A 27,958-nucleotide genomic window follows, 5' to 3' on the forward strand; every position below is an offset into this window, starting at 1 on the left:
CGGCACAGTAGTCGGGCGTCTTACCACTGCGCCACCCGGGCGGGGCTGGCGTTGACGGTCAAATACGTTTTTTTTTCTATACCTTTGTTGACCGGCGGGTGCGCGCACGCTTGCGCTTGGATGTAGTATTTCTTGAACTGTTTCGTGATTATAATCCAGCACACGGCGTGCAGACTGCACGAATAGTCTTTGAAGTGAAGTGGTGGTGTCGAGGAGTTTCCGAACAAGGTTGAAACTGGTCGTAAAGTCGACGACTAGGCGAAATCAGTGCGTTAGGCCTGTGCCTGCGGTGTGGGACGACGATCTGCGAGGTTTCTGCGTGCATCGAGAGCTGCGATGGGTCGCTGCTGCGTACCCAACTGCCGCGGAAATTACGATAACGGTCCTAAAGTCAGACTGTTTCCGTTGCCGGGTGACGTTTCCCGAAGAAAGCAATGGGTGAGAGCCATCCGTCGGGACGATGTCGACATCTGCACCTTACGCGATCCCAAGGTATGTATACATACATACTTCCGCATGTTCTCTTCCGTAGGCGCCAAGGTTTAAAACAATGTTGTTTCTTGAACCAATGTGTTTTTTTTTTGAAGGGGACTTTTTGTTTACTGTTTAAAAATGGTGAAAATGATTTCCTTCGGTTCCAGTGCTGCCTGCTAGCTTCGTGCTAAAATCGAGTAGAGCTAGTCGCATATTAATGAAATAGAGTTGGCTTCTCTGCATTTCCGGTAGAAATATTGGGATTTCGAATTTTGAAGTTCTGGCGAGCCACTTATGCCTTTTGTACTCGTCTGGAGTACTGTGTCGATTGCGTTTCTTGATGTCGAGCCTCTTATCTTGCACTTGACACGGCCCTGCTTGATTACTATTTGCTGAAGGATCTATACGGTGTGTTATATATGAAAACAAAAATACCAGTGGAGATGGTAAACGAACCCAAATCTTAATAATTGATCTTTTCTTTTGCTGTGAAGGTTTGCGAGCTGCAATTCAAGCCAGAGTATCTCCGGTCCACTTCTAGCTATACAGCATCTGACGGGAGGACAGTAGAAGCAGCGATGGGACTTACACGTCTGACACAAGAGGCTGTGCCAACCATTTTCCCCAATAGCCCTGCCTACCTATCACACTTTGCTCCAGTGCGTGATGCACCAGAAGAAAAACGAAGGCGACTTGACGCATCCCATATGGACGAAGCCGTGCAGTTGTCACTGGCAGCACATGCTGAAGAAGAGCGTAAAAACAAGCTGGCGTCATATGGTGATCTACTTTCACGGCTTCCAGATATTCAGGTGTGCGATTTTTGGATGGTGAAGGCTGTTCAAAACGCTGTGTTTTTCGTGCACATTGCGGGTGATTCAGGAGAACCAGAGGTGGAACGCTCTATTGTAGTGAGTGACCTTATGGAGGTTACGGCCTTCTGGAGGAAGGTAAAACTTTCTTCTGATGTTGTAACTATGCCTAGCAAGCTGGATGATATGCGCTCTCTTGAGTCTCTCTTGGAAAGCGTAAAAATGTTCAAAGCACCATCTGTATGTCACACAGATGAAAAAGTGGAGGCGTCTTTTCAGCTAGTGTGCTCACTTCTTGATGACATTACGAGCGAGGATCTTTTGCCTCAAGAAAAGTTGGAAACAGCTAAATTTTTAACTGAACAGTTGCACTTGCTCCTTAAAGATAAAAGTGCATTGAGGTATCCAGCAGAGCTTATGATATTTTCAAGCATCCTTTATACCATTTCCCCACATGCCTATAGGTTCGTCCGCAGTACTAGCAAAGTAACTTTGCCACACCCTTCTACAGTTATGAGGATTTGTGGCGAGTATCGTGCCAGTCCTGCGCATGAACAGACAGATGAACATTTCTTAAGCTATATCAAAAGAAGGACAAATCATCTAAAGAAACATGAAAAAGTTGTCATTCTCATGATGGACGAAATTCATCTGACGCAGTACTTTGATTACAAAGGTGGCTCATTGACCGGCACAGCAGCAAACTGTTCTGATGCAGCAAAAACTGCTCATGTATTTATGATTCAGAGTTTGCTATCAGGGCACAAAGATGTTGCGCATATCTTGCCTGTCTTTAGCATTGAAGCAAGGCAGTTGCACGATGTCCTCAAAAAAGTGATCTTAGAGCTTGAGAAGGCAGGACTCACAGTTATTGCTGTCATCACAGACAACAATGCGATAAACAGAAAAGTGATGTCCATGTTTTCACCAAATAACAGATTGGGTATTGTATACCCTCACCCAGCTGACAAATCTAGGCCCCTATTTTATGTGGTGGATCCTGTTCATCTACTAAAATGTGAGGAACAATTGGCTTAATGAGAAAAATCCTGGAACATGTATTTTCTATCCGGAGTTTTCAAGTGTATCATCATTAGTTCGAATTAATGGCGCTTCTTTTAAGGCACTGCGCGACATACATGAATTTGAAAAAAAAAAGTCTGTCAAAGTTTGGCTATGGGCTCACATACAAAGCTCTCCACCCATCTAACATAGAAAGACAGAACGTAAAACTTGCACTGAAAGTTTTCAGTCCATTCGTTATTGAAGCCCTGAGGTCCCTTGGAGCAAAACTCGGATTGTCCTATGCTGAAGGAATGGCAGACTTTATCAATGTGATACTCAAGTGGTGGCACATTGTAAACGTAAAAACGCCTAAGAAAGGCCGTCGGCTAAGAGATCCTTATCAAGAACCAGTGACGAGCTTGTCTGGTGTGCAAGTGCAGTTCCTAAGTTCTTTTGTCAGCTGGTTAGATGTATGGAAAGAGGTAAGAATGGATACCGGCGCGCTCACAACTGATACGCATGCTGCACTCAGGCTTACAACTTATTCGCTTATTGAGATCTGCCGCTATTGCTTTGACGAGCTTCACTTGGAGTATGTCTTGCTCGGCAAATTTCAAACTGACAGCCTCGAAGAAAGGTTTGGAAGATACCGTCGCTTTTGTGGAACAAACTACCATGTCTCTATCCAGCAAATATATGAGGCGGAAGCGAAGCTAAGGCTGCAAGACTCACTTATCTTCCCTGAAATGAAAGATATGTGGAAATCTAGCAGCAAGACATTAGATGCCAGCCGCCTCATAGAAGACTATAAGATAAAAATAACAGAAGAAGACATGAAAAGCAAGGAGTCGAGCTTGCCAGCTATTACATACATAGCTGGATTTTGTGCACATTCAGCTCTAAAAAAGGTTCCTTGCACAGCTTGCGCAGAAAATCTTACTGCCCAAGAAAGAGATATGGAACTGGATCACCACATAATAATTGAGACCCTCACCAGGGGTGGTTTGAAGTTCCCGAGGCCTGTGGTCATAGATGCTGTGCTGCGTATGCAACTTGTTCTGGAGAAATTGACTACAGCAGAAAATGTTGTGCAATTTCATGCTTCCAGACATCAGAGGGAACTGCTGATTAGTTTGACAGCAGAAGTGATAGACGATGAAGGATTCGATATCTGTTCTGAAGGTCATCATCCTGATGTTGTCTATCACAATATACTGTGGGCAGCAGCGAACACATTACTTAAAAATTATGTCCAAATGAAGACTGACCTCTTAAACGATGAACTGTCAAATAAGAAAAAGCAAAGAAAGCTCAAAACACTTTCATAATGCAGAGAAGTTGGTTGAAGGGTTTTGTTTGTATTGTTGGTAGTGAGTGTATTGTAATGTGCATGACAACTCGTCATAATTCAATGTGTATTTCAAGTAAATTTGTCAGTGTATTTTTCAGTGTTCTTTTTTTAATGAATGCTAGTGTTGAGAAATAAACGTTTTTCTTCATGCTACTGTCGCCCACTCTGTTGTTGCTTGCATGACAGCATGATACAGTTAAATAATGGTTTTAACCGCAGAGTAAGATAGGGCATCATGTTGCCATGAGAAAGAAATTGACGCTAAATACTGGGCGCACATTGAAATTCTTGGGAGCGCCTATTTCACTTCGGCTCAAAAGCCGACGGGCGGAAGCAAGCAGGCGCACTCCGGCGTGGTCGGGCAAGGTACGTGACGTCACGGATGGAGCGCGCAGGCCTTGAATAATTCTAGGTGGCTAGGTGGCTCTGTGTCAGCGCACGTTAAAGATCCCCAGATGGTCGAAATTACTCCGTAGCCCTCCACTACGGCTCCTCTTTCTCTCTTTCTACTTTCACTACCACCTTCTCCTCTTCCCTTACGGCGCGGTTGAGGTGTCCACAGAGAACAAATGAGACAGTTACAGCGCTTTTCCCTTCCTAGAAATCAATCAGTCCTCCCAGGTCTTCGGTTGCTCTAGGCCCAGCGGGGGAGGGTCCGCCGGGCAGAGAGAGAGGATGTGTAGGGAAGAGGCAAATGGTTCTGAGCAAAGGGCACAAGCAGGAGTGTGGAAGGAGGGATAGTTGTGAGAAAGGGTAAGGGGTGAAGGTAGAGTGTGTTTGCAGTCTCCGCCATATAGTTGCGTATTTATTGTCTAGGGAGGGGTGGGGTGGGGCGTAGAGCTTGTGGTGGTAGAAAAATTTTATTGCCATTTGAAACAAATATTGGGGGCGAAGCCCCCTGCAATGCACTTGGGTGCTCCCTTACTACATGGGAGACACCCTCACAAGGCAAAAGAAAGTCCTTGAAGAGCGATCCTCCTCATAGTACTGGAATTGATCTTCCGTGGTCTTGACTTGAGGCGCTCTGCATCAGAGACTCCCAGTAGGACTCTGGGGGATAAGGAAAGGTGGGACATGTAAGAAGGATGTGTAGGAAGTGTCCTGGTTTGCCGCAGTCTGCATGATGAGGGAAACTGGTCTGGGTGGTGGTGGTGGTGAACTCATTTATTGCGCCCAAAAACAGGGGACCAGTCAAAGGACCGGCTGGTCTGGGTATCTGGCATGTAGTAGTGTAGGGTATGGAGCAGTCCGAGTCTGCAAGTTTCGCCAGTGTACGGCCTGCGATATGGTGAGAGAGGGGGCTGGTGGTGTATATTCCCTTCGTTCGTCCCGGTAGTACGAGATAATATCGCGGAAGGAGAGCAGGCGCTCCTCGGCTTGTTGAGGGGGCTCCATTCCTCTAGCCCGGAAAGTAATACCTCGGGCTAGGGAATTAACCTTCTCGTTGCCAGGGAGGCCAGCATGTGATGGCGTCCAGATAAGGGTTATGGGGTGCCGGGGCTGCCAGAAGCGTAATATGCGAGCAGCGGTGCGGGATATACAGCCATTGGCATAATTTAGAATCGCAGATTTGGAGTCGGAGATAATTTTTGTGGCAAATGTAGAGATGAGAGCAAGTGCAATGACTGCCTCCTCTGCCTCTGTGGTGGAATTGGTGATTATGGAGCTGGAAGTAAGCAGCTTTGCTTGATTGTCGGCTACAGCCAGGACCGTACGGGAGCCTGACGTATATTCCGCTGCGTCCACGTATACCACCTCTTGGTCGTCGCTATATTGTTTGTGAAGGGCGTGAACCCTAGCTATTCTGCGGCCCTGGTCTCGCTCAGGGTGCATGTTTTTAGGAATGGGAGGTATGATGAGGTTAGCGCGGAGGTTAGGAGAAAGGGGGACACCGTCAATTGGGTGTGTAACTGGGTTAAGGTTTAAGTGGGTTAATAAAGTGCGGCCAGCCGCCGAGTTGAATAGACGGGATATTTGTGCCGTTAATGTAGGCTGTCTAAGTGCCTCGAAAGTGTTGTGCACACCGAGTTTAAGGAGTCGGACATTAGATGTGCTGGGGGGAAGTCGTAGAGCCGTTTTCGTGCAACTTCGTAGGAGCGCGTTCACCTGGTCTCTCTCCTTTGAGGGGGAGGTATGGGAGGGCATATGTGGCGCGGCTTATAACATTAACATAAGCCTGCGTGAGGCGAATTATGTTTCGCTCGTGTAAGCCTGCCCGGCGGTTGTTTATGCGGCGAATCTGTTGGGTGGTCTGTTGACATTGTGTATGGAGAGTCATTATGACTTCTCCGTGTGCACCATGGGAGTGAAGAACTAGACCGAGTACACGGATTTTGGATACTAGTGGGATCGAATGGGTGTCAAGCTTGAGAGAAATAGGCGGACTGCCTGAATCGGATTGCTTGGGGCGGTAGAGAAAGAGTTATGATTTTGAAGGGGAACAAGTTAGGCCACTTTCCCTTACATAGGTGTCGATGGTGTTTAGTGCCGATTGTAGGTGTTCCTCTATTTCGGCATCACTGCCGCGGTTAGCCCAGACAGTGACGTCGTCGGCGTAGATGCTGGAATGAATGTCGGATACTTGTGCTAATTTTCCGGGTAGGTGAAGAAGTGCTATGTTGAATAGTATAGGGGAGAGGACGGCGCCCTGGGGCGTACCTCGTGCACCTAGCATGATCTCCGGAAGGCAGTGGTCGCCAAAGGTAAGTGTGTCTGTGCGCTGGCTGAGGAAGTCTCGGACGTAATTATACTATCTGGCGCCGACTCCCAGTGTTGTAAGATTCTGAAGGATTGCTGAATGTGTAACATTATCAAATGCTTTGGTCTACGCTTAGGATGGCTTTGGTGTCATAGTTTTGACTGTCCAGAATGTGATGTTTCAGCTGTAAGAAGACATCCTGTGTAGATAGGCCAGGAGGAAATCCAAACATGCAGGTGGGCATGAGATTTTTGCCTTCTAGATATTGACAAATTCTGGTCTGGAGTACATGCTCCATTAGTTTCCCGACAGAAGAGGTGAGAGAAATGGGCCTAAGGTTTGTAATTAGCAGAGGTTTCCCAGGTTTCGGTATAAACACACAACTTTGGCCTCTTTCCATTGCGGCGGGAGGGTTCCCCGTTGCCAGCACTCGTTAAAATATTCGTTAAGGGCGGCAATAGATTTGGGATCGAGATTCCGGGTGTAGAGATGGCTGGCGCGAGGTTCTGTAGACCTGCGTCAGCTCACTGAACGAGTGCATGCGCTCCTTAAATCCCGGATTAAAGGCCACCTGAGTTCGGTGTAAAGAACCTCGAGCTAAAAGGTTGGCAGCCTCGTTTCCGCGATTCCCGGAGTGCGCAGGAGCTCATATCAGCTCCACATGGCGGGGTGGGGGGGCATCGGGCGAGTTCAGTATGCTAAAAGCAGGGACATGGACTCAGCATCGTGCAAAATTTAGAATTCCTGTTTTTGAATCGGTTAAAATGTACTGGGCTTCCGTGCAGGTTATGGCTAATGCAATGGCAGCTTCCTCTGCAGGCTCTGGGGAGGTGTCTGGGGGAGTAATGTGATGAGAGGGGAAGAGGAGGAATCCATCATGGCTGCGGTCGCTTCATCACCCGTGCATGCAGCGTCCACTCTTACGGCGTCCGACTCACCGCTATATTATCAGTGGAGCGCCTTTCCACGGTCTCTGCGGTGTTGACCATGATAGGATGGATGCATATTTTTTGGGTGTGGCTTGATAAGTAGTCCTTGGTGGATGTGTCGAGGGATGGAGAGAAGAGTTGGGCTGTCATTCGGTATCTTGAATCCAAGGGAGTCTAGGATATACCGTCCAGTCGATGTTTGTGTTTGATATATTGGGCCTGTCGGTGGGCCTCCACGAGCTTCCCAATTGTGTTGTACAGACCGAGGCCTAGCAATCTCAGACGAGCTCCTTGATTTTTTGAATTTGTCAAGGAACGCTCGCCTGTTACAGGTTCTCCGAGGGTCCGATGTTTATTGGCGGATCGACTCACTCCTCCAGGATGCCAAGTCGGCACCAGGCCAGGACGTGAAATGTTCTTTCCCGGATGGAGTCAGATGTCCTCCTAAGGGCATGTTCAGTGTCGCTTTTTCTTTGCTTGAAGTGTAATGGGGTGCTGCACCATGGCTTCTTATTACCTGGCAAGATTCATGGACAGTAGTACTTGTAGCTTGACTGTATATAGTTTATCTCGATTTGTTGGAAGGATATTCGTACCCCTTTGATACGCATCCGAATCTGTAAGCACTGCACGCCGCTTGACACTGTGAAAATTGTCATTTTGGGTCATTGTGGATTTCAGCGACGGCAACGACAGTGTTTTATATTTCCACAGAACTGGATGTTCTTACGTTCTTACAATGCTATTCAGCGCCTATATATGACATGCAAAGTTGTAGCCGAGCTCCACAGTAGCCGGGCAGCGCACAAACGCGACGGGGACAGTGGTTTTTAAATACGTTATTATTCGTTTAGACAATATATCCACAATTTGTCGCCAGGTGGCGTTGCTCAGAGGAATCGCGTCGTCTGCTCGAGTGCGCCTACGGGATATGGATTGGTAATAAGCATTTTGGACTGCTGGCGTTAGTGTTAACCACTGAGCAGGCGCAGTAGTAACCGCTCGGTTCTTCCTCAGGCCTTTGCGCGGGGTCAGGAGAGTTTGGTGTGCTGATTTGTGATACTCACCCATTTTCTTAAACGTGTAAGCTGCATATAAGTCACAATCCAGGTCTGCGTCGGGGACTTGGGAACTCCCCGAAAAGAGAGCGCGCGGGCGGCGTCGGCTGCTTCATTACCATAGAGACCTTGGTGACCTGGTGCCCAAACGAGAAGTAGCCAGGTGGAATTCGGGTCTCGAGGCGGGCAAAGGAGCGAAGGAGGGTGTTTCCTTGCCTTATGGGGCTTGGATGGTAGGTCAACGCCGCTTGCGGCGGTGGATAGCCAGCCACCGAACGTTATCTGTTGTAGGGTGTCAATGCAACCGCCACTGCTTCAGTGGCGGACGACGGGTGTAGTTGTGGCGCGCGTCTTTCTCTCCCTCTTCATTTTTCCTCACTTCTCTATTTTCTCTTCTGTCCGCACGAGGCAGAGGAGGTGGCTCAGCTACAGAGCCAGTAGCAGGCCCGTCCATTATCTTTTCCTTCTTCCTACAGCCACAACAACGGGTCTCGACTACAATTTTTATAGATGCAGTAAGTAAAGCGAGCAGTCCACCCATGCTGGACAAATCCCTCGAGAGTTGGTATATTATGTATTAAGAAGAGGAGCAGGAGGCTACGAGTGAGACGGCAACCTATGTGTGGGGTGGTGACTAGGTGTTAAACGCAATACCATCTATACTCTTTTCCCTTGTAGATTACTGCGACTATGTACCACCCCCTAGAGTTCGAGCCGGAGGTGTCCACGTCGAAGACTCCTGGTTTGGTTACATAATGGCAGTCCAAGGCTTCCGCAGCATCAGGCGCCGACCATTATGGTCCTCTTTGAATATGTTCGAATGGAGACGCTGCACGTGGAGGGCGCATCACCATTTTTCGGCAATGCAACATATCTCCTCTGCGAGGGGGGTGCGTTGGTTTTGAGGGAGGTTTAAAACGCAGCTACTCGACACTATCTTTGTGAGATGCGGGTATTGGTTTGGGAGGTGGGCCTCTACCATTGTGGGCATCCCGAAGCTCCCTGAAAGTATTCACCCCACCCAGTGCCATGAGCCGGCTGGTAGAGGTAGAGACCGTGAGGTCCAGTGCTGATGTCATGATTTTACCGCAGATGCCTACGAGCATATCCTCCTCCTGTTGACATCCAGGGCGAGGACAACTGTCGTTTCTTGTATATGTGGTGGGGTTCAGTATTTCGCGATCGAGTTGGAGATCCACATCTGTGCGGATCTGTGTGCGCGAAATCCGAAAATGTCTGCAAAGTCGTTGTGTTGTTCAATGTACTCAGACATGCTATCCCGCACCATCATCTCCATCACTTTGTCCACATGCGAGATGAGAGACCTGAATAACAAAGCCGCTCTGGCGCATGCGGCCGACACACTACCCGTATCAAATACCCTATCTACAATTCCGTTTTGAGGATGCGGTTGTTGTTGTCCAAATAACTTATGGCACATACCCACAGAGGGGGATCGGCCAAGAATTGCGTAGCAAAGAATAATCTTTTTAAACATACTTGCATAAAAAAAAGATGATTGAGGGATGGCGATTGTGCATCGCCATCTGCTTGGCTTATGGTTATATATATGGCTAGCACCGCGAAGCAGCAAATATCCAGTCAGCTATGAAGAGAATAGCTGTTATCTTCACATTTGACAAGCTGAATTATGAAGACCGTTTCATGATCCGGGGCGTGCAGCAGTTGGTAGGACGCTGGGCTTGGGATCCAAGGAATGGAGTTTCGATTCCAATTTATTTTAACTGTCGCTCTCTAAAGCGTGACACCTCTGCTGACAACTTTCTAGTGACAACCTTCTGTCGACAATGATGAGGCGTTAAAGGCTGCCTTCTTAAAACACGACACAAGAGAGATGAGAAATGGGACAAACGTTATTCATATCAATTGGTTTCCCAGCTTTGCGAAAAATGACGAGGGCCGCCTTTCATTGATAGTTGACTCTACTATTTAATCGGGAGAGTGGTTTTACCCATCTAGTCTCTAGATCGCAACGATGCAGTTTGAAGCCACTGGTACGCGTGTCAGGAGCGTTCGCAAGAAGTTTGACGGTGACGTTGTCTCTGCCCGGCGCAGTGCCCCTCTTTATTTTGTCCAGACTGGCACGCAGATCGTGGAGCTGGAATTGGTTCTCCAACTCCGAGACTTCCCTGCCTGCATCGGAGTAGGCTGATCGGTGAGGGCTCTGAATTCTGCTGCGTTGTTTTTTCCTCGAATAAGTGCATGACTGTGTAGGTGCTTCCGCGTTTCGTGCGAATCTGTGTTGTGTTCCGCGTCCAGGTCTATTTCAGCTGTCGGCACCATTTGGAAATTGCTGCTCGACTTACCTCAGCTGCTGATTTTGGTTGTGGTCTCATCGTCAGAAAATTGCCTCTTCAAATAAATTCTCGATTCCTGATCTCATCTTTGTTGTCTCTGTTCCAGTGTAGTCAGCAGCATGGACATAGCTATCCCAATCGGAGAATAATTGAATGAAAACTTTATTTCCACCGAAAAGGAGCCCTTCATCTCCCGCCCCCGGTACGCAGGCCAGGAGGGCCCCGCAGGCTGAGGTCAGGTGAGGTTACAAGCACTCTCCACGGCCTCAGCCGCCAGGCTGGTCGCGTGCCGCTGAACGGTGGGATCTCCGCTCCGCAGCCAAACCTCCCAGGCGTCTCCACTATCAATGTTAATGCCGGCGCCTGGGGAATCGGTGCATTGCCATATTATATGATCTAGCATGCTTTTTTGGCCGCAATTTTTACATTTAGAATCTTCTTCCTCCCCGGTCTGTGTTAAGAAAACCTAGACAGGGCAGATGTTATCGGCTTGTAATCGCCTCCAGATGCGTGCTTCATTGTTAGTGAGAGACCGATCTGAGGGAGGGTATACTTTTCGATCTAGTTTGTAAGATTCTGTGATCTCATTGTAGTGATAGCGCAATCTTTAATTTCCTGGCATTCGGGCTATTCTACCGCTGCCCGGTGGTAGAGATCTCGTGCCAGCAGGTGCGCAGCTTCGTTGATAAAGCTTCGCCCATTATGGCGTGACGTCAGGGTTATTGGCTCTAATTTGCCGGCTCCCTGGTGAATCACCATTTCCGTATATTTACTTAGTTACCCACTTAATCAGTTGTCCGCGCATAATCGCATGTACTTGTAAAGTACCGTGCTATGTGTTCAAAATCGGACAGAAGTAGGCGCCAGAGACGGATATCTAGAACGATAGATAAGGGCGTTATTCCCTGTAAAGCGCTTGGTAAAGATGGCGACCAACACCGAGCACGGGTGCTACAGCGGCTTCCCTACTAGCTGTCCTCTTCACCTTCGATGGCGCTGTAATAGCGAAGGTGCTAAATTTCGCATTATGTAAAACGTAACCTGACATGAATCGGAAAGGTAACCATTTTTTTTCGGGTTTCTCCCTCAGCATGTGTAGGAATAGATGTAAGGATCACAATGTAAAAACAATGCCATCCTGAGGTTGAAATCAGCAAACTGGGCATCCAGCTGGGATATGATGAACATAAATGAAAAAGGGTGGTAAAGGTCAGCGTCCTTGCATGCTTAAGTGATATGAATAACCAACATATGTATAACCATGTCGAGGGAGTGACGGTCAGCCCCTCTGGGCAGCTCCAGCGTCAACGACCAATACTGGGCCATCCAGCAGGTCCTCATGCGGTGAAGAGACAAAATCTCGACGTTCCCACGTGGGAGCCCTAGGCCTGGTCGCGGTAAATCTTACCGGATATGAAATAGTTATTCCTCATCCTCCAGGGAGTGACTCATTGCTAATGCTATATCTCGAAGCATGTTACGCCAAAAATTCTGACAATACTTATCCTCTGGCTTTAAATGTGTGACGCAGCGGCGTTGATTTCCCCTGCCATTCTGCTCCTCTTGCGAGGAAAAGACAGGCAGGGGTATGTATTGTGCCTTACTCAGGTCCTGCATTTCATCCTCATATTCGCCCTGCTTGAAGGACTAGTTGATGCGAACGACAATCATCGTTTTGTTGGAAGGGGGTAGCATGAATAAGATGTGAAATTGTTCCAGACCATGGAGTCGATAACGTTGTAATACCACCAATATGCAAATTTATTTACCACTGCACTGAGTCTAAAGCAATTGTCATCCCGTTCAATGAATGAGACAGAAGACACTTGGCTTCAACGCTACATACGATAAATTTAATGCGCTTAATACAGGTATATTTAATTCACAATTGCAACGAATTTCCGCAATGGTCTCCCATGCACGTGAGAAATTAGACACTGGCAGTCATGTACTTGTGGCATGCCCGCTTCGTGTCGAGGAGAGATAGTGGCAGAGACGTAGCCTGGCTAGCGCGATAGAGTCGGTTCTTCGCGCTCTCTAGAGAACGCCTTTAAAGAGTGGAAGTGGAGGGTGAGCACGGTGGGTGTCAAGGTGCGCACCATGCAGACAACTTCCTTGCACCGCCACATCACTTCAGGAGAGGAGTGACCATGGAAGACGGCACCCACCTGGTGTGTGAAATGGAAAAAAAGGCCGTTACCTAATCGAGAAACAAGCAGTGAGAATAGAAGACATCAAATACATTTTCACCCCTCTTCCGAAGGTTAAAAAGCGTATGCTGCAATGCCCCAAAGGAAAATTGGATTATATCTGTATAGTAAAACTGAACAGCGTACGATTTTGGAAATTTTATGAAACATCGATTTCCTGGTGTAACTATTACAGAACTGACGTCTCCTATGACGGCACATGTTTGATTCTTGAGCAGCATATTAAGCTAAGTGCAAATTATTTTGTGAAACATGACTGCTAATCGGGTAAAATTAATGTTTCAAAAAGGATTTGAACATATCTTATTCGTTGATAACAGCACAAAAATGTAGAACTTGCTGAACTTTGAGCAACGTTCTTCCTACTAAGATGCCTTAGCGATGACTCGAGAACATTCTAAATACAATAGCCCTTATATAGCTGTGTTGTGTACTGAATTGAACTTATATATTCACGCCATTGAGTTAACGGCGACCAAGCAAAATGCAGGAATTTTACCATAGGGCGCATCCTCACTGTTATCGTTTTACCGATTTTAACGCTGATGTTCGCAGGTACACTTATTTCTAAGACAACCACAGTGCACGTCAATATGTGAGGGCACAACTGCGCAAGCAATGGCTGTAAACCAGTAAAAAAGCTAGATGTTAGCCTATCACATCTAGTTGGTCCCGAGGCTGATGCTTTCATTTGTTATGTAAAGAAGTTTCTATTAAACGGACAGATCACCGAGAAAAATTAAGTGGATTTGAGTACTAGCTGGCTACAATTTAAGCCACCTCCGCAATGTTCTTGCTCGCTACCAGTGCCCACTACCAGTTTCTGGATCTCCGCTTAACACTTGGTGGAGGTCGCGGGATTTATCTTCAATTTTCTCGCCTTGGAGCTTCGCAGCCGCCGAATTTCTACCTCAATGACTGACTCCAGCACCAATACTACCGGTCCCGCTCCCACGGTCCCTTCTATTGCATGCTCGGGGGTGCTTCGACAACGGGGCCCGCCGGTCTTCAGCGGTGCCGACCATCAGGACGTGGAGGGCTGGCTTTCATCGTATGAACGCGTAAGGACCCACAATAAGTGGGATGACGTCTTGAAGCTTAATAATGTCATCTTCTACCTAACACAAGAAGCGAAGTTGTGGTTCGCAAATCACGAGGCTGACATTTCAAATTGGGACTCGTTCAAATCTCGCTTTGTGGATGTCTTCGGTCGCCCTGCGGTCCGCAAGCTTCGCGCGGAACACCGTTTGCGCGAATGGATGCAGCAGACGGGAGAAACCTGCACTAGCTACATGGTGCATTCAACATTCTCATTGCCAAAGAGTCCCGCACTGTAAGGGAAGTTGTCACTATGTGTCCAAGTTACGACCACCTTCTTCGCCAATGCATCGTCCCTCGACAACCTGAAGGCATGATCGCGGCTATGTCTAATGTCACTCTCAGCTCCACGCTTATCCAAAAATCAAAGGCTTCGTACGTGAACAAGTTGCCCGGCAATTATCGCTAATTTCAAACGTTCCGCAATCCAGCTCACACCTCAATTGCGGGTGTCCGAGAGCTTTAGTTTATCACCAAAAACTGAAGCCACTACACCGCCGCTTTGGATGAGTTTCGAAATCATGATCGACTGAACAGCCCAGTGACCCAACGGAGTCAACCGAATGCACTCTAACACTGAAGCAAGAAAAAGGAAATAAATCAAGTAGGGTGTCCCACCTATCTTGGGCAACGTTCTTGAGCCAAAGGGAAAATAAAAAAGTCTGTCAAAAACAAACTGTGCCAGTTTTGGTTTCCCCATTAACTTGGCTTGCCTGCTTCTCGGCAGTGCAGCTTCTCGGCTATAGCTTAGCTCCAGCCGCACAGTGCTGCAAAAATGCGCTTACAAAGCGTTCGAGCGTCTTTTTTAGCTTTACCTAATTACGGGGTATGACCACGCATCAGATTCATTGACAAATAGAGCGGCAAAGACATTAAATGACTGGTTTTAAGCATTAAATGCTTCTAGAGTCTATCGTCCACACCGCTTGAGGGAACAAGACGACGGACCGTAGCAGAGGACGGAGGAGAACTGAAGCGACCCTAACCACGAAATAACTTTAGAGGATGCCCACCTCCACTGTACACATCCTGCGCAGCCTCTGTAATTATTCAGTGGACACCTCAGCCTCGCCATCAAGCCGAGGGCGGAACTAGACGAACATTCGAAAAGCCGATAAAGAGCGAAACTGTTGAATTGTTGTTGTGGCTGTAGGAAGAAGGAAAAGAAAATGCACGGGCCTGCTGCTGGCTCCGTAGCTAAGCCACCTTCTCTGCCTCGGACGAGAACCGGCGTATTCAGCATGGTATGGCCGATGGCCCTCCGCTGCCTCGTACGGACAGAGGAGAGAAAGTAGAGAGGAAAGAAAAAATTAAAGAGCACTGCAGAATCTGCATTGGAGTAATGCGAAAGCACGGATGTTGCTGTTGGTGGCTTCTGGTTGCTTCTAGTTGCTTAATTCGCTCTTGTTTGCCCATTTTAGTCTTTGGTACTTTCAAATTGTGCGCCAATCCCTTCCTATGCCCTTTCTCGGCTCTCCGTCTGGTTGCGTGACGTCACATTCTCTACTTCACATTGATTCGCTTCTTGTTTGTTCAGGCGTTTCTTCGGCACGGCGTTTTCTTCTGTTGAAGTTGTAGCGTTCCATACTGCTCATAGATGCAGCATCGTCAGCAGTTGAAGCATCCATAGTAGTCTCATCCGCATTAAGAGCGTCCATGAGATTTGTCTCCGAACTACTGGCTGTCTCCATAGTCTCGCTAACGTTAACACCACTCATTAAACTAGGCCCTGAACTTGTAGATGCAGCCGCATCAAGACATGTTGACCGGAGCGCTCGCCAGGCTACTGCATACGCACGTTGGTTAGCTCGCCGTTGTTCCCGTTCTTCCGTTTCTTCAGCCCGGCGCCGCCGCTTGGCTGCAGCAGATCGTTCCAGCCTCGCCTTATATGCATCATCCGACATACCGTAAGGCTGCGCCCCGACTACGGCGAGGAGCTGAGCCACAGCCCCATTTACCCTCCTAGCGTGATGTCACAAACAGCGGGCGCTCTCTCTCGACTGCGACACAGCCCCGTGTATGGACTCGCCGCCATTTTACGATAGCGCGAGTTTGGGCCCCATCTTTCGATCTGGCGTGACGTCACCGCTGCGGCTCCTGTAAGGACTCACCGCCACCATCCGATGGCGCGAGCTGGGGCCCCGTGTCTCGGTCTTGCTTTACGCCACACGGTCACGTGAAAGGTCATGTATGGAGACGCCACGACACGCCAAAGTTTGGCTTGAAGTGCTACCAAAAAAATCTGATTTATTTATAGGAAGGGAAAGGCGCGGTAACTGTCTCACTTGATTTCTGTGGACACCGCAACCGCGCCGTAAGGGAAGGGAGAAAGATGGGAGTGAAAGTGGAAAGAAAGAGGAGCCGTAGTGGAGGGCTACGGAGTAATTTCGACCACCTGGGGATCTTTAACGTGCGCTGACATCGCACAGCACACGACGACTCTTCGTTTCGCCTCCATCGAAACGCAGCCGCCGAGGTCGGGTTCGAACCCAGGTACACCGGCACAGTATTGCTTTCGCAATAAAAGGAGAGAGAGAGAGAGAGAAAGACGCGCGCCGCAACAGCCTTCGTCCAGCGCCTAAGCGGTGGCGGGTGCAGTGACGGCCTACAACAGATAAAAAATGACAAGGGTTCAATGCTGCTGAACCAAATATTGAGCGAAAGCATTAGCTGCGGGTGACCGAGTGTTCGTTTTTTTTCTTCTTCCACAGCCCATATATAAAACCCCGCTTTAACCAACCCATATGAATGTGCCTTAGTGGCCTATAGGGGTAACGTGAATGCCAGGGTCCTAGAAGGCTTATTCGGACATAACTGTCCCACTGAAAAGAGAGACCAAAGTTGGCAGTTCCTGCCAGCACGTGTGTCACGTGGGGTGTGACGTCACAGCGTCACGTGGGTAAGATGTAACTGCGGCCGGGTCACGCGAAGGCTTGAAAGTGCCAGTAGTTTTGCTTTCATAATAAAATTCGATGGCAGGCTAGCCCCCGCCGCAAGCGGCGTTGACCTATCAGTCCCAGCCCCGTAGGGCCTGGAACAACTACCCTTCACCACCACCCTATTTAATGTATCGATGTCAGCTTCGCTTTTTATCGGATTTTGTAATATTCGTCTAGGTTCGCCCTTGGCTTTATGGCGAGGCTGAGGTCCACTGAATAAATGCAGGGGCTGTGAAAGTATTCAATTTATCGATGTCCGTGTGGTGTGCGATGTCCGCGCACGTTAAAGTTCCCAATGTGGTCAAAATTTCTCCGTAGCCCTCCACTACGACTCCTCTCTCTATTTCCACTTTCACTCTGACCTTCCTCCCTTCCCTTACGGCGCGGTGCAGGTGTCCACAAAGCAAGTGTGATAGATACTGCGCCTTACCCTTCCTGTGAAGCAATTATTATCATTATTATTATCTATCGATGAACGTCTGGAAAGCGCCATTGATCAGATGTAGCGCCGCAAAAACGAGACTTTAATGAGGTAAGTCTTTAATTTAACGCTTCTATCTTTGACGCTCCTACAGCATGAGCAGTGTTCGTCAGCCAAACTTTCAGTTGCCGTCCGTTGAAAAACAAATCAGGAATTCCAACCCACTTTACGGAATGTTGGAAGAATAACCATGCGTTCAGTGCCATCTGTCTGTGCGTCCTCAGCTTCAACACGCGCGCATGTGTCCTTGCAGTGGGGCTGCTTTGATTAAGCCGCTCTTGACCGTAAGACCGTAAGAAGCGACGTTTGCGTCAGCACTGCATAGGACATGCAATGGGGATAGAGAGCTCGATAGTGCTAGTTTTAAGCATATTTAGGGCTGGGAGTCTGTTCTGGATATCGAAGGAGTTGGTCACGTTTTCAAGCTCAGGAACGTTCCTAATGTCAATATTGCTTGAAGCGCACCGTAAATTACTGCTAGAAGGGCCCTGTTAGTAGCTTGGAGCACCTTTGTTGAAAAGCTGGAATGCATGAGGCGGCAAATCTTCTGTTATTATAGGCATGTGTTGCAGTAAACAGCCCGTGCTGGGAGAGAATCCATGGGAGAGAATATGGTGCCTATCTCGACAATATCCCGGTTTAGCCAGCTGCGGAAATCCACGCAGTTCATGCAGCTGGACCCCGCTCATGTCTAGGAGGCACAGAAACAGGTGGCGCGGCGGTCTCAAAAATGCCTTCCGCCCCAGAGAGCCTCCAACGGCGACTTCAAAGAGTTTATTCTGGTAATTGTCTGCGGGCGAGGCGGATATATCCCGGAGGTCCAATGTGTCAGCTAATTATTCAATAATAGTCTGTATTGGAGTAACAAAATCTCCAACGCGTGCTCAAATGATAAGCTGCGATTTAGCTGCGGCATTATTAAAAGGACGGCATGTTCGATTGAGACCTTATGTTTGGGGAACTTGGGACTAATAATCTTCGGCGGCGCTGAGGCTGATATACGCAACAATTAACAGAGGTTTAGCATGGTTACGTATGGTTTTCGGCAAAATACTTCAAAGTATGGCTACGATTGGTAGCTCTCTCGTATCTCGATTTAGCTGGAATAGGTACAACGTGCTAATCACAGCATCGTTGCTACTGGCGTCCGAGACAGGGTCGGAGTGATGGCGCGGTTGTTATTGTCCTCATAAAATGGCGCATAATCCCCGAGGAAGATTGGCCACGACCAGGTGGTAATTACAGATTTTGAGAATCCTTTCTGCAGAACTGCGATGGGTTCCACACTGCTGAACCGAATGTGGAGTGAAAGCATTAGCTGTGGGTACCTGAGAGTCTATCTTCCTATTCGTCGTCTTCTTCGTCATCTTCGCCTTCGTTTTCCTCTTCGTATTCTTGTTCTTCTTTGCCTTCTGCTTTGTCGTCGGCTTCGTCTTCTGCTTCTTCTTCTCGTAGCTACGCCTCTTCACGACGTAGCAGCGGCCACCCGAGGTGTAACTTTGGCAGTCGTTATGTTGGATTCATCAACAAACTATCAAAATTCTATTGATTGACGTCATGGCTGTTTCGATCGCGCGGTGAAGATCCCTAGGTCGTTCAAACCAATCCCCTGCCCTCCAGTATTAGACATATTTTACACTAGCTCATCCTTCCTTCAGTGCTATCTGTTCCGGCACAGGATAGAAAAGGATGTGTACAGTTAAGGGTGCAAAGCATTTAAGACAGGAACCTATCGCCCGAATAAAGACGAACGTAGAGAAAACTAGGCACCACTTCCTGTGGCCGGCTTTTGGTCCTGTCAATATTTTTGCACCAAATGATACCAATCAATTTACTTTATTCCAAAGCATCCTGGGATCCTAGGTAAGCTGGGCAAGGTAAGGTGTGGTGCTTCATGGTATCAGGCTGCATAACATGCTATGAGCATGTGGGACACCCTGACGACAGCATAGGCCTTTTGAGGGACGCTTTATTGGCGATTGGTCGATTAAAAAAACCTCAAGAGCTTTCACGGGCAATGATATTCTTGAGCACAGAGGCGTTTCTGCAGTTCTCCATAGAGATGCGTCTCCCACAGATGGTATCCAAAGCAGAGACCTCGGGCATTGCCGAATGCCTCTAGCGAACAATCCGTCGAAACGGTTTCTAAGTATCTACTGGCTGTACAGAGCTTTATAATGTTGGCTTATCCAAAGCTTCCGCAGCATCTGATTTACGTTAGAATCGAGGGGCTCAAATAGCTGCAAAAGTGTCTCCAACAAAACAAATCGCAATAAAAACATTCCTTATAGCCACTTAAAACTCTCTTAAGCGCATTGCATTTCTCGACTGCACTTCTTGCGACTATTTGCACTCATTTGTCACTTGTGACTCATTTAATTCGTTTTATGTTTTTTGACGAGACCTGAGACTAAAGCTTTGCAACGTTTTCGCGCGTTTTATGCACAGTTTTGACTTGTACATTTTCGATGTCCGTGGCTGTTTTACCATCTGCATACGATATCGCGTTCCTTGGCTTTTTTCACATCGAATTGACGTTTAGCTATAATTAGGTAACTAATTACTCCACATCAACGAAATTCTGCACGCACAGGTTTTTTTCACACTCGATCTCATGCAACCATTCTTTTATTCATCAATCACTTGTCAACATCGACGTTGTCACACCTCCGCATAAGCACAAATCCCGCACACTATCACGAGACTATAAAATCTTTCGTTGAAACGTAGTGTGACCCTTACCTGACCACACTCCTCCTGCTTGGGTAGCTCACACTGCCAGTAAAATATTCCTTCGAGGCTGGGAGAGTCGCGCTGGAACGCTTCCTGAGCCAAAGGCTGCGGAGGCGCCCCAGTATGGAAGCGATTCAGGCTGTGGAAGCCCGCGCACTGCGTCCGCCGTGCGAAGCGTGGTCCGGCCTCGGCTTCGAGCGTTCTTGGCTCCGAGTCCCAGCTTCTCGCTCTGCTGCTGCAGCTTTGGAAATGTCTCGCAATCTTCAGCCATAGAGACGCCGTTTAGTCCAAGTTGGTCACTGCGACTACGAGCGACGCTTTGGTAACCTAAGCTGCATATGCTCGCGTTCTGTCGCTCTTTCTGGGCTTCTGTCAAGTGGCGGCTACTGCTGCAGGCAGTGCCACGTGACATGATCGGAATGCAGGGCGCCGCACGCGCCCTTCTGGATTCGGGTACTTTCTCGGTTTAGAGCGAGCGCCAAGCCTTGTGCTGGCTATTGTGGAGAGGAGGAATGGAGAGAGCAGTGTAGGGAATTTCTACTCGATAGTTTTATCCTGGGAGTGAGTACGTGATTCGACTTAGTACTCAGTGCGTTAACTCCGCCTCATTCAATATGACAGACAAAAAAAATTGGAAGCACCTACAAGGCTGGGCTAGGTCTACCCAGAAACACTTGTACCGAAAAACGGTCCCAATTGAAATACAAAATACTGTAGAGGAGTTGATCACAGCACATAATACAGCACAGCTATAAAGACTAACGAACTCTAAAGCAGACAGACACATTCTCTATCGTATAGGAACTATAATGCCAGACCACTAGCCAACCATCCGGGCCCACTACAAAAAGGAGGGCGCGATAAAGTATCTCCGAACCTTTGAAGAGTTTGCAGAGAGAGAGAGAAAAAAAGAGAGAGATTGAGAGGGGCATTCAAGCAGCGGTAGAGCGGGTCTTACAGGTGATCTTGCAGCCCGTCTTATTAGGCGGCAAGCCTCTGAAATCAGAATTGATCGAAAACTGCAGGAACTTGCTGAATGTACGCAGGCCAAGGTTCCAAAATGAACTGGCCGGGTGGGTAATCGGTAGCTTGGAGCTGATGATTTGCCCGACACCGGAGGGGACGCACCAGGCGCGATTGTTCAGCATGGCCCGCCCTCCTGAGTTAGTGATTTTACAGTGGAAATGTGGGGTGTTTAGAAGGAAGAGGTGTTCGATACAGCAATACATAGATTCATTGGATAAATTACCAGATATTTTTGCACTGCAGGATGTGAATACGGAAGTCAAACTCAGACTATACAGCACGCATCAAAACAACTTATCCACTTACATTTTGGTGCATAAGGATTGCACGGGTGCGACAATCGAGCTGGAGTTAGTAACTGAGGTGGAACATACATTTATTCAACTATTACCGAACGTACGCACTATTAGAAGTGCGTATGTGTTGAACATATATAGTCGAGCGAAGAACAAGGGGGCGTCTTTCGACGAGATTTTCCAAAAGGCAGCTCAATAGAGGGTTTACAAAAGTATGTCTGGCAACCGTGAGCGGCACGCTGATCCCGCGCTGGCCGCCATATTTTGTTCGCTTCATCCGTTCGCTTCGTGTCCGTCCGTCAGCGCTCGCCGTTCTGTTCGCGCTTTTCACGTTTTAACCTAGTGTGCTGTGCTTGGACCTCTCTTCGGTCCCTGGCGGTTTCTGTTAGCGACGCCTAGAAGCGTAGTTTGACAGCCGAGACCTGGCGGGGCCCACCGGCCGCGCTGCCGAGCGCAGTTACAAATTGCTCTACGAGTCGTGCATGGGCCCCTCGGCAATCCACAGCGTCATCCCTATCCTGGTACAGTATCCAGAGTTCTGTAATGTGGATTTTTTTTTGTCTGTGTGCCTTTGCTGTTTCCTTAAACGCCTATGAGAGATCATCGCGAGTTTGCTTGGTTTGCGCAATCACCGTCGCTCATCCCACTGGAAGATACTTGGTTGGTGAAATGAGCGAGGATGCATTTTATTTTATGACAAAAGGATCATGAGTAATTTGACGTAAGTTGAACTGGCGCTTAGCACTTTCCTTCCCATGCCGTCGACGCAGTAGTTGGCATTGGTCTCGGAAATAATCGGTTGCTGCGTAAAAAAAAGTGCCATGGTAATTTGTGCTTCCAGTGATTGAATATGGATTGGTGTGCGGTAGGCGATGACGAGTTAATAAAATCTTTCTAATTAATTGATCAATTGATGAAATAAAAAAACGAAAAAAAAGAAAAACTGGAAAGTAAGGGCTTAAAGGTGTCAGAATGAAAAACCAGTACTTGGTGATGCTAAGAAAGAAAATTTAGAACGTGTAATTGATTAATTTAAATAATTGAAGAATGTGTTCAAAACTGTCAAATTGCTCAGAATTGAAAGCCGATTGTAACTGACGCATGCGTTGTATAAAAATATAAAACGACAAATGAAGTAAACATAAATAGGGAAATGATAGAAATATAACATAACATACATAACATAGAAATATAACATACATAGCAACATTTAACATACTACACTTGTGTGTAGTATGTTATTTTTGATGAATTCGTATTTCACTGCATTGTATTCTTTTCGCCCCTCCTGCTAGGGCCCAGTTAGGGCCTGCAGTATTTGGTAAATAAAATAAATAAATAAATTAATAAATAAATAAAAGAGCTAAAATATAAACGTGCAGAAAGAAAACACCGTGCGTGTGTGTGTATGAGAGAGACACTATCGCGTTATACCTTTAACGGCGGAGCTTAAGGGACCCCCTAATTTTTTTATAACGATATGATATAATATGAATCTGATTTTATGAACACAGCCAGTTGCACAAAGCACAAACACTTCGCAGTAATGTGAGTTGACTTTTCAAATTTCTTTTCGTTTCAACCGAGTTCCTCCTCCTCCGAGTTCCTCGAAACTTCCAATGTCAGCACTTTCATATGAGATTACGGCTTCAAATGTTTACTTTCTGACAGAGGGAATAAACAAGAAATCGACATATTTAAAAATTCCAGTGAATTTCAGGTAGCTGTGAATTAGCGAACCATGGGGTGACTCGAAAAAACACAAAAGTGAAGCCCATGCTTCGTTATTTTATCGGCCGCGCTGGCAGGTATAAAACCTGAGCTGCGCGCTCTGGACGTGGACTGGTCGAAACTGGCTGCACGTGAGCATGTTACAACACACTAGTGGGATGTCATCTTTTCCTGCTTTTCTAGACGCCGCGGGTTTGGCAGCCGCTTGCTTTTGCAGCGTGAAACACGCACCTCGGGCGCACTAGACAACTCTATTGCTCTCTGCACCAAGCACTACGATTTCGTACGACTGTGAAAAGTAGTTTCGGTAATCATGCCCGTGTCTTAAATCCAATACACAATGGTAAATGCAACCTCCGTACAAAATGTTTCAAAGAACGTATTTGCACAATAGCGTTGCATTGTGCAAATACATGCATTGCTCCTTCTCCCGTCTCCTCCGTCGCCGCATAAGCTTACCCTTCAAGTTCACAAGGCTCCATAGCGCGCAAAACAACCTGGCTGTTTTAGGTGATAGCATATCCTGTAAGCTAGCTCCCAGTCAGAGGGACGTGTAGTAATGCTTTACATGATGCAAGTGACCCTTGTAAAGCCGATTAGTACTGCAAACGAACGGTCGCATACACGCGTATACCTTGATTCCGTGCGCGTCTACGACAGTGCGCTGGCTGCAGAAGGGCACGCAACAACATGCTGGCATCATTCCGAATAGAGCTTAGGGCTAGCAGCGACTGCTGTGATGTTAAAAAAATGAAACAATCGCTTGTGAGCATTCCAATGCACCTTTCGGTGCATGCACGGGTTCTACGAAGGCGCACGTTGACAGCGTACTCAAAAGGAGGCGCGGTCGGACTGAACAAAGCATGGCCGCCGCGCACAGTTTCTGTTTCTTTCACTAGATGGCGCTAACTTTTGTAAAGCCTCTATTGGCAAAAAGTGCACCTCTCAGCATAGTGGGGGATTTTAATGCATATAGATTCTAGTGGGGTTATAGTAAGGAGGATATTAGGGGCAGGAAACCCGCCGCAGCCATTTCGAACCTAGCATTGACTATTCTTACTGATCCGCAGCATCCCACGAGAATTGGCAACAGTGTCTCGAGAGATACGTGTCCAGATCTCTCTTTGATTAAGGGAGCTAGAAAATATGATAGGCACAACACACAGAGAACCTTGGGGAGTGACCACTGCATTCTCAAGATCTGCTCGACTACAATAAGCATCGCAAACTGAGAGGACAGGCCCGGCTCACAGACTGGTCATTGTTCCGAAAGGCGGAAGACTCTACGCTTAACGCGCCCATTGAAAATTACGAGGAGTGGGCAGAATCATTGCTGGGAGTCAGGGAACAGACCTCAGAAGAAGTTCCGGCCATTGACAACCGCCTACTACATCTATGGGAGGCCAGAAGAAGTCTCACACGGCGGTGGACAAAGCAAAAACATAACCGCAGGCTGAAGATCAAGATCGCGCAATTAACATTGCAAAGAAGAGTATGCACGGACCCTGGCCAAAAACAACTGGTTGGCTAAATTCGACTCGATGAAAGGAAACCTTAGCACCAAGGCGGCTTGGAGTCTTCTTAGATGTTTGATAGAGCTTTCAAGTCGCTTGGAGATCAGGAACGTAACCTCAAGAGAGTCCTACATGGCTTCGCATGCACGGACCAGCAGCTGGTTGCAGCCCTCACTAGAAAGTACCTATGCACAATGAGACAACGAGCTAACAAAATATTTTGAGGGCATGGAAAATCCGGACTTGAATCGAGAGTTCGATGTCGAGGAAATACAGGCGGCGCTTATGGGCATGAGGAGGAGCACGACACTAGAGAACGACAGGGTGGCGGTAGGATTGCTTGTCAATCTCAATCGGCAAGCACTTGAACATCTTACGCAGTACATCAACGAGTGTTGGAAAAGTGGACAATTACCCGACGCGTGGAAGACGGCTGATAAGTTTATTCCCAAGCCTGGAAAGGAGATAAACATCAATAACCTGAGGCCAATTTCGGTTACGTTGTGCACAGGGAAATTGATGGATAAGGCGGTACAAATGCGGCTCTCGACGTATATAGAAGACCAAGATATTATGCCTCACACAATGTTTGGGTTTAGGGCACACTTGTCAACCCAGGACGTGTTACTGCAGCTGAAGATAGAGGTTATCGATCCGACGTGCAAACGAAACAGTAGGGCCATACTTGCGCTGGATCTTAAGGGAGCTTTAGATAACGTGAAGTATTCTGGCAAACCTACAGGGTACTCACTGCGGAAAGCGTACCTTTAATTACATCAAGGCTTTCTTGCAAGATAGGCAAGCACACATCAAGATTGGCAGCACAAGGTCCGAGCCGATATCCATGGCTATCAAGGGGACACCTCAGGAAGCGGTCCTTTCTCCCCTGCACTTCAACGTTGCACTCATGCTCTTGCCAGAACAACCTAATGCCATAAAGGGATTGTGCCACGCCCTCTACGCGGATGACGTAACCATATGGGCAACGGAGGGCAACTTGGGACAGATGGAGGAGACCCTCCAAGCGGCTGCCACTACGGTCCAAAAGGATGCAGAAGGATGCGGACTACGCTGTTCCCCGGACAGGTCTGAGCTCCTCGTCCTGCGCAGGAAGGGAGATACTGCAGCGCTGGAAATCTCTGTTCATGATACACGTATTCCCGAGGTGGAGACAATGCGGGTTTTGGGGCTGCTTATTAAAAACAAGGTTCTGAATGCAGCAGCGAACACCAAGCCCCGAACGGTGTGCGAACAGGTCATCCGTATGCTATCTCGGATCGCAACCAAGAAGAACGGTATGCAAGACGAAGATACCCAAGACTAATACAGGCCTTTATCATCTGCAGGATAGTGTATGTGGTTTCGTACCTTCGTAGGAGGAAAACATATCTAAACCACCTGGAAATTAATACTCGAACTGCTTATAAGAAGGCGCTCCGATTACCCATGGAATCATCTAAGCAGCATCTGCTACAACTGGGGGTACACAATACGGCTGATGAACTGATTAGCACCCATCTTACAAGCCAGGTAATGCGACTGGCCACAACCAAGACTGGTCGCAGAGTCCTAAAAAATTTGAACATTTGCTTTCCACATCAAGTGGCTGGTAGACAAGATATACCTCAAGAGCTGAAGAGGAAATTCCTTACGCTTCCGCTCCCCAGAAACATGCACCCGGAGCTTCATCATGCTCGACAAGTGGCGAGAAGCAAGAATATAGAAGAATCTTATTAAGAGAAGAAGGAGCCTTCTTCTTGGACGCTGCGGGTCCTGTAGCGGAGATATCAACAATATCAGTGGTGCACCAAATGTAGGTCGTCGACAGGCTCTCAATTTGTAACGGGGATACGCAGGCTATGGAGGAAGTGGCGATATCCCTAGCCGCAACGCACTCCGCATCGAAATACACAGTTACAGATTCCCAGGCAGCTTATATTTAAAAACTATATGTGTGTGGCAGAATCACGTCTCTAGCCTGCAAAATTCCGAGTCAATGTAGGACTTCAGCTGCACGGAAGGAGCTAATATGGGTACCAGGTCACCAGGGAGTCGAAGGAAACGAGCACGCACACGCTTCGGCCCGAGGTTTTCTTCCCTGGGATACTTCTACGCCCCCCTCGCTGATTTAGGCTTCCGCTCTTCGTTAACAGCATATTCAGAGATATTACAGCATTTGCGCCATGAAAGGCAAACATTCCCGAAGCCCGGCTCTTAGTAAATCAGAACAGTGTGACCTTCGAAGGTTACAAACTATGTCACCTAATAATCCAGCAACACTTCACGCCATTGTGCCCGAGTCCTTTTCGGCGCCGTACACATTTTGTGACCAGAAGGCAAACTTATATGGTATGGGCTTATCAACATAATATCAGTATTGACATAATAAATCAGCCAACATGGGAGGGCTGCGAGGCGTCCCTGTCCTGCTCGGACCTCAAGGGACAACGAACCCTCGTCGAAAGAGCACGGGTAGCGGCTTTTTCTAAAGGTGTCCCGGACTAGTGACCCGATCAGCCTTCCCTTAACCTAAGCCAATGTGGCTTTCGATAAACGTTTCCATCATCATCATCTAAACCTTTGCACAAAAACATGCATCCCTCCTTTCATAAAGGCAGGAGAAAAGCTAGAGCTATAGGGCCCTAAACAAAAAATACCCAAATCACGATGGGGTGGTGTACACCGACGTCTCGGACTACAGTATGGCTGAAGGTGCAGTTGTCATCTGTGTAATTATGCAGAGCAGTAACGTCAGCAAATGCGTATCAGCCGCTTCGGTCAAAGTCCGCTACTCGGACCAAGCGGAAGAAGCTGCAATGGCTTTAGCCATCGCTACAACAGATGCGGACATAATGGTCAGCGATTCAAACTGCCATACGTAACTTATCGCGTGGCAGAATATCAAATACTGCCAGAACCATCCTGGCGGATATCAGACTGAACAGAGAGATAGTATTTGTATGGGACACTAGTCCACTCAGGGAACCGAGGCAATGAGGCTGCTCATCAACAACCTCGAGACTTAGTCGGCCGAGCGGTGAGACCTAATGCCGAGGAACTTGAAATGGAAGGATTGCTCACATACACCGACCTTACACAACACTTCATACTCTCTAGGAGAGTATACCCACTCCCACACTAGTCACTAACAAAACAACAAAAACAACAAAACTCCTTCCGCAACCCTGCGGGTTACGCACAAATATTTTCAGACAGCATAAGCCATCCTGCACTAGGTGCGGAGAGAAAGCACACCTTGCTGACATCCTATGGGATTGCTCAGAG

General features: G+C 47.7%; 1 protein-coding gene across 1 annotated transcript; it reads left to right on the forward strand.

Annotated features, from left to right (window-relative positions):
- Positions 1 to 336: 336 nt before the first annotated feature.
- Positions 337 to 3,619, forward strand: LOC146196690 (uncharacterized). Its single transcript, XM_084596390.1, has 3 exons — positions 337 to 492; positions 969 to 1,046; positions 2,849 to 3,619. Exons 1-3 carry the CDS (start codon positions 337 to 339, stop codon positions 3,617 to 3,619), a joined length of 1,005 nt encoding a protein of 334 aa, XP_084452516.1.
- Positions 3,620 to 27,958: the final 24,339 nt, after the last annotated feature.

The sequence above is a fragment of the Amblyomma maculatum genome, chromosome 3 (assembly GCF_055883805.1).
Source record: "Amblyomma maculatum isolate TAMU_Amacu chromosome 3, ASM5588380v1, whole genome shotgun sequence".
Taxonomy (NCBI): Eukaryota; Metazoa; Arthropoda; class Arachnida; order Ixodida; family Ixodidae; genus Amblyomma; species Amblyomma maculatum.

Bases quoted from the DNA above. Each gene is read 5' to 3' on its own strand.
- LOC146196690 (XM_084596390.1), top strand. From the start codon at position 337: ATGGGTCGCTGCTGCGTACCCAACTGCCGCGGAAATTACGATAACGGT. The intron at 493-968 runs GTATGTATACAT...TTTGCTGTGAAG, and splicing joins GCACCTTACGCGATCCCAAG to GTTTGCGAGCTGCAATTCAA. The intron at 1,047-2,848 runs GCAGCGATGGGA...TCGCTTATTGAG, and splicing joins CTGACGGGAGGACAGTAGAA to ATCTGCCGCTATTGCTTTGA.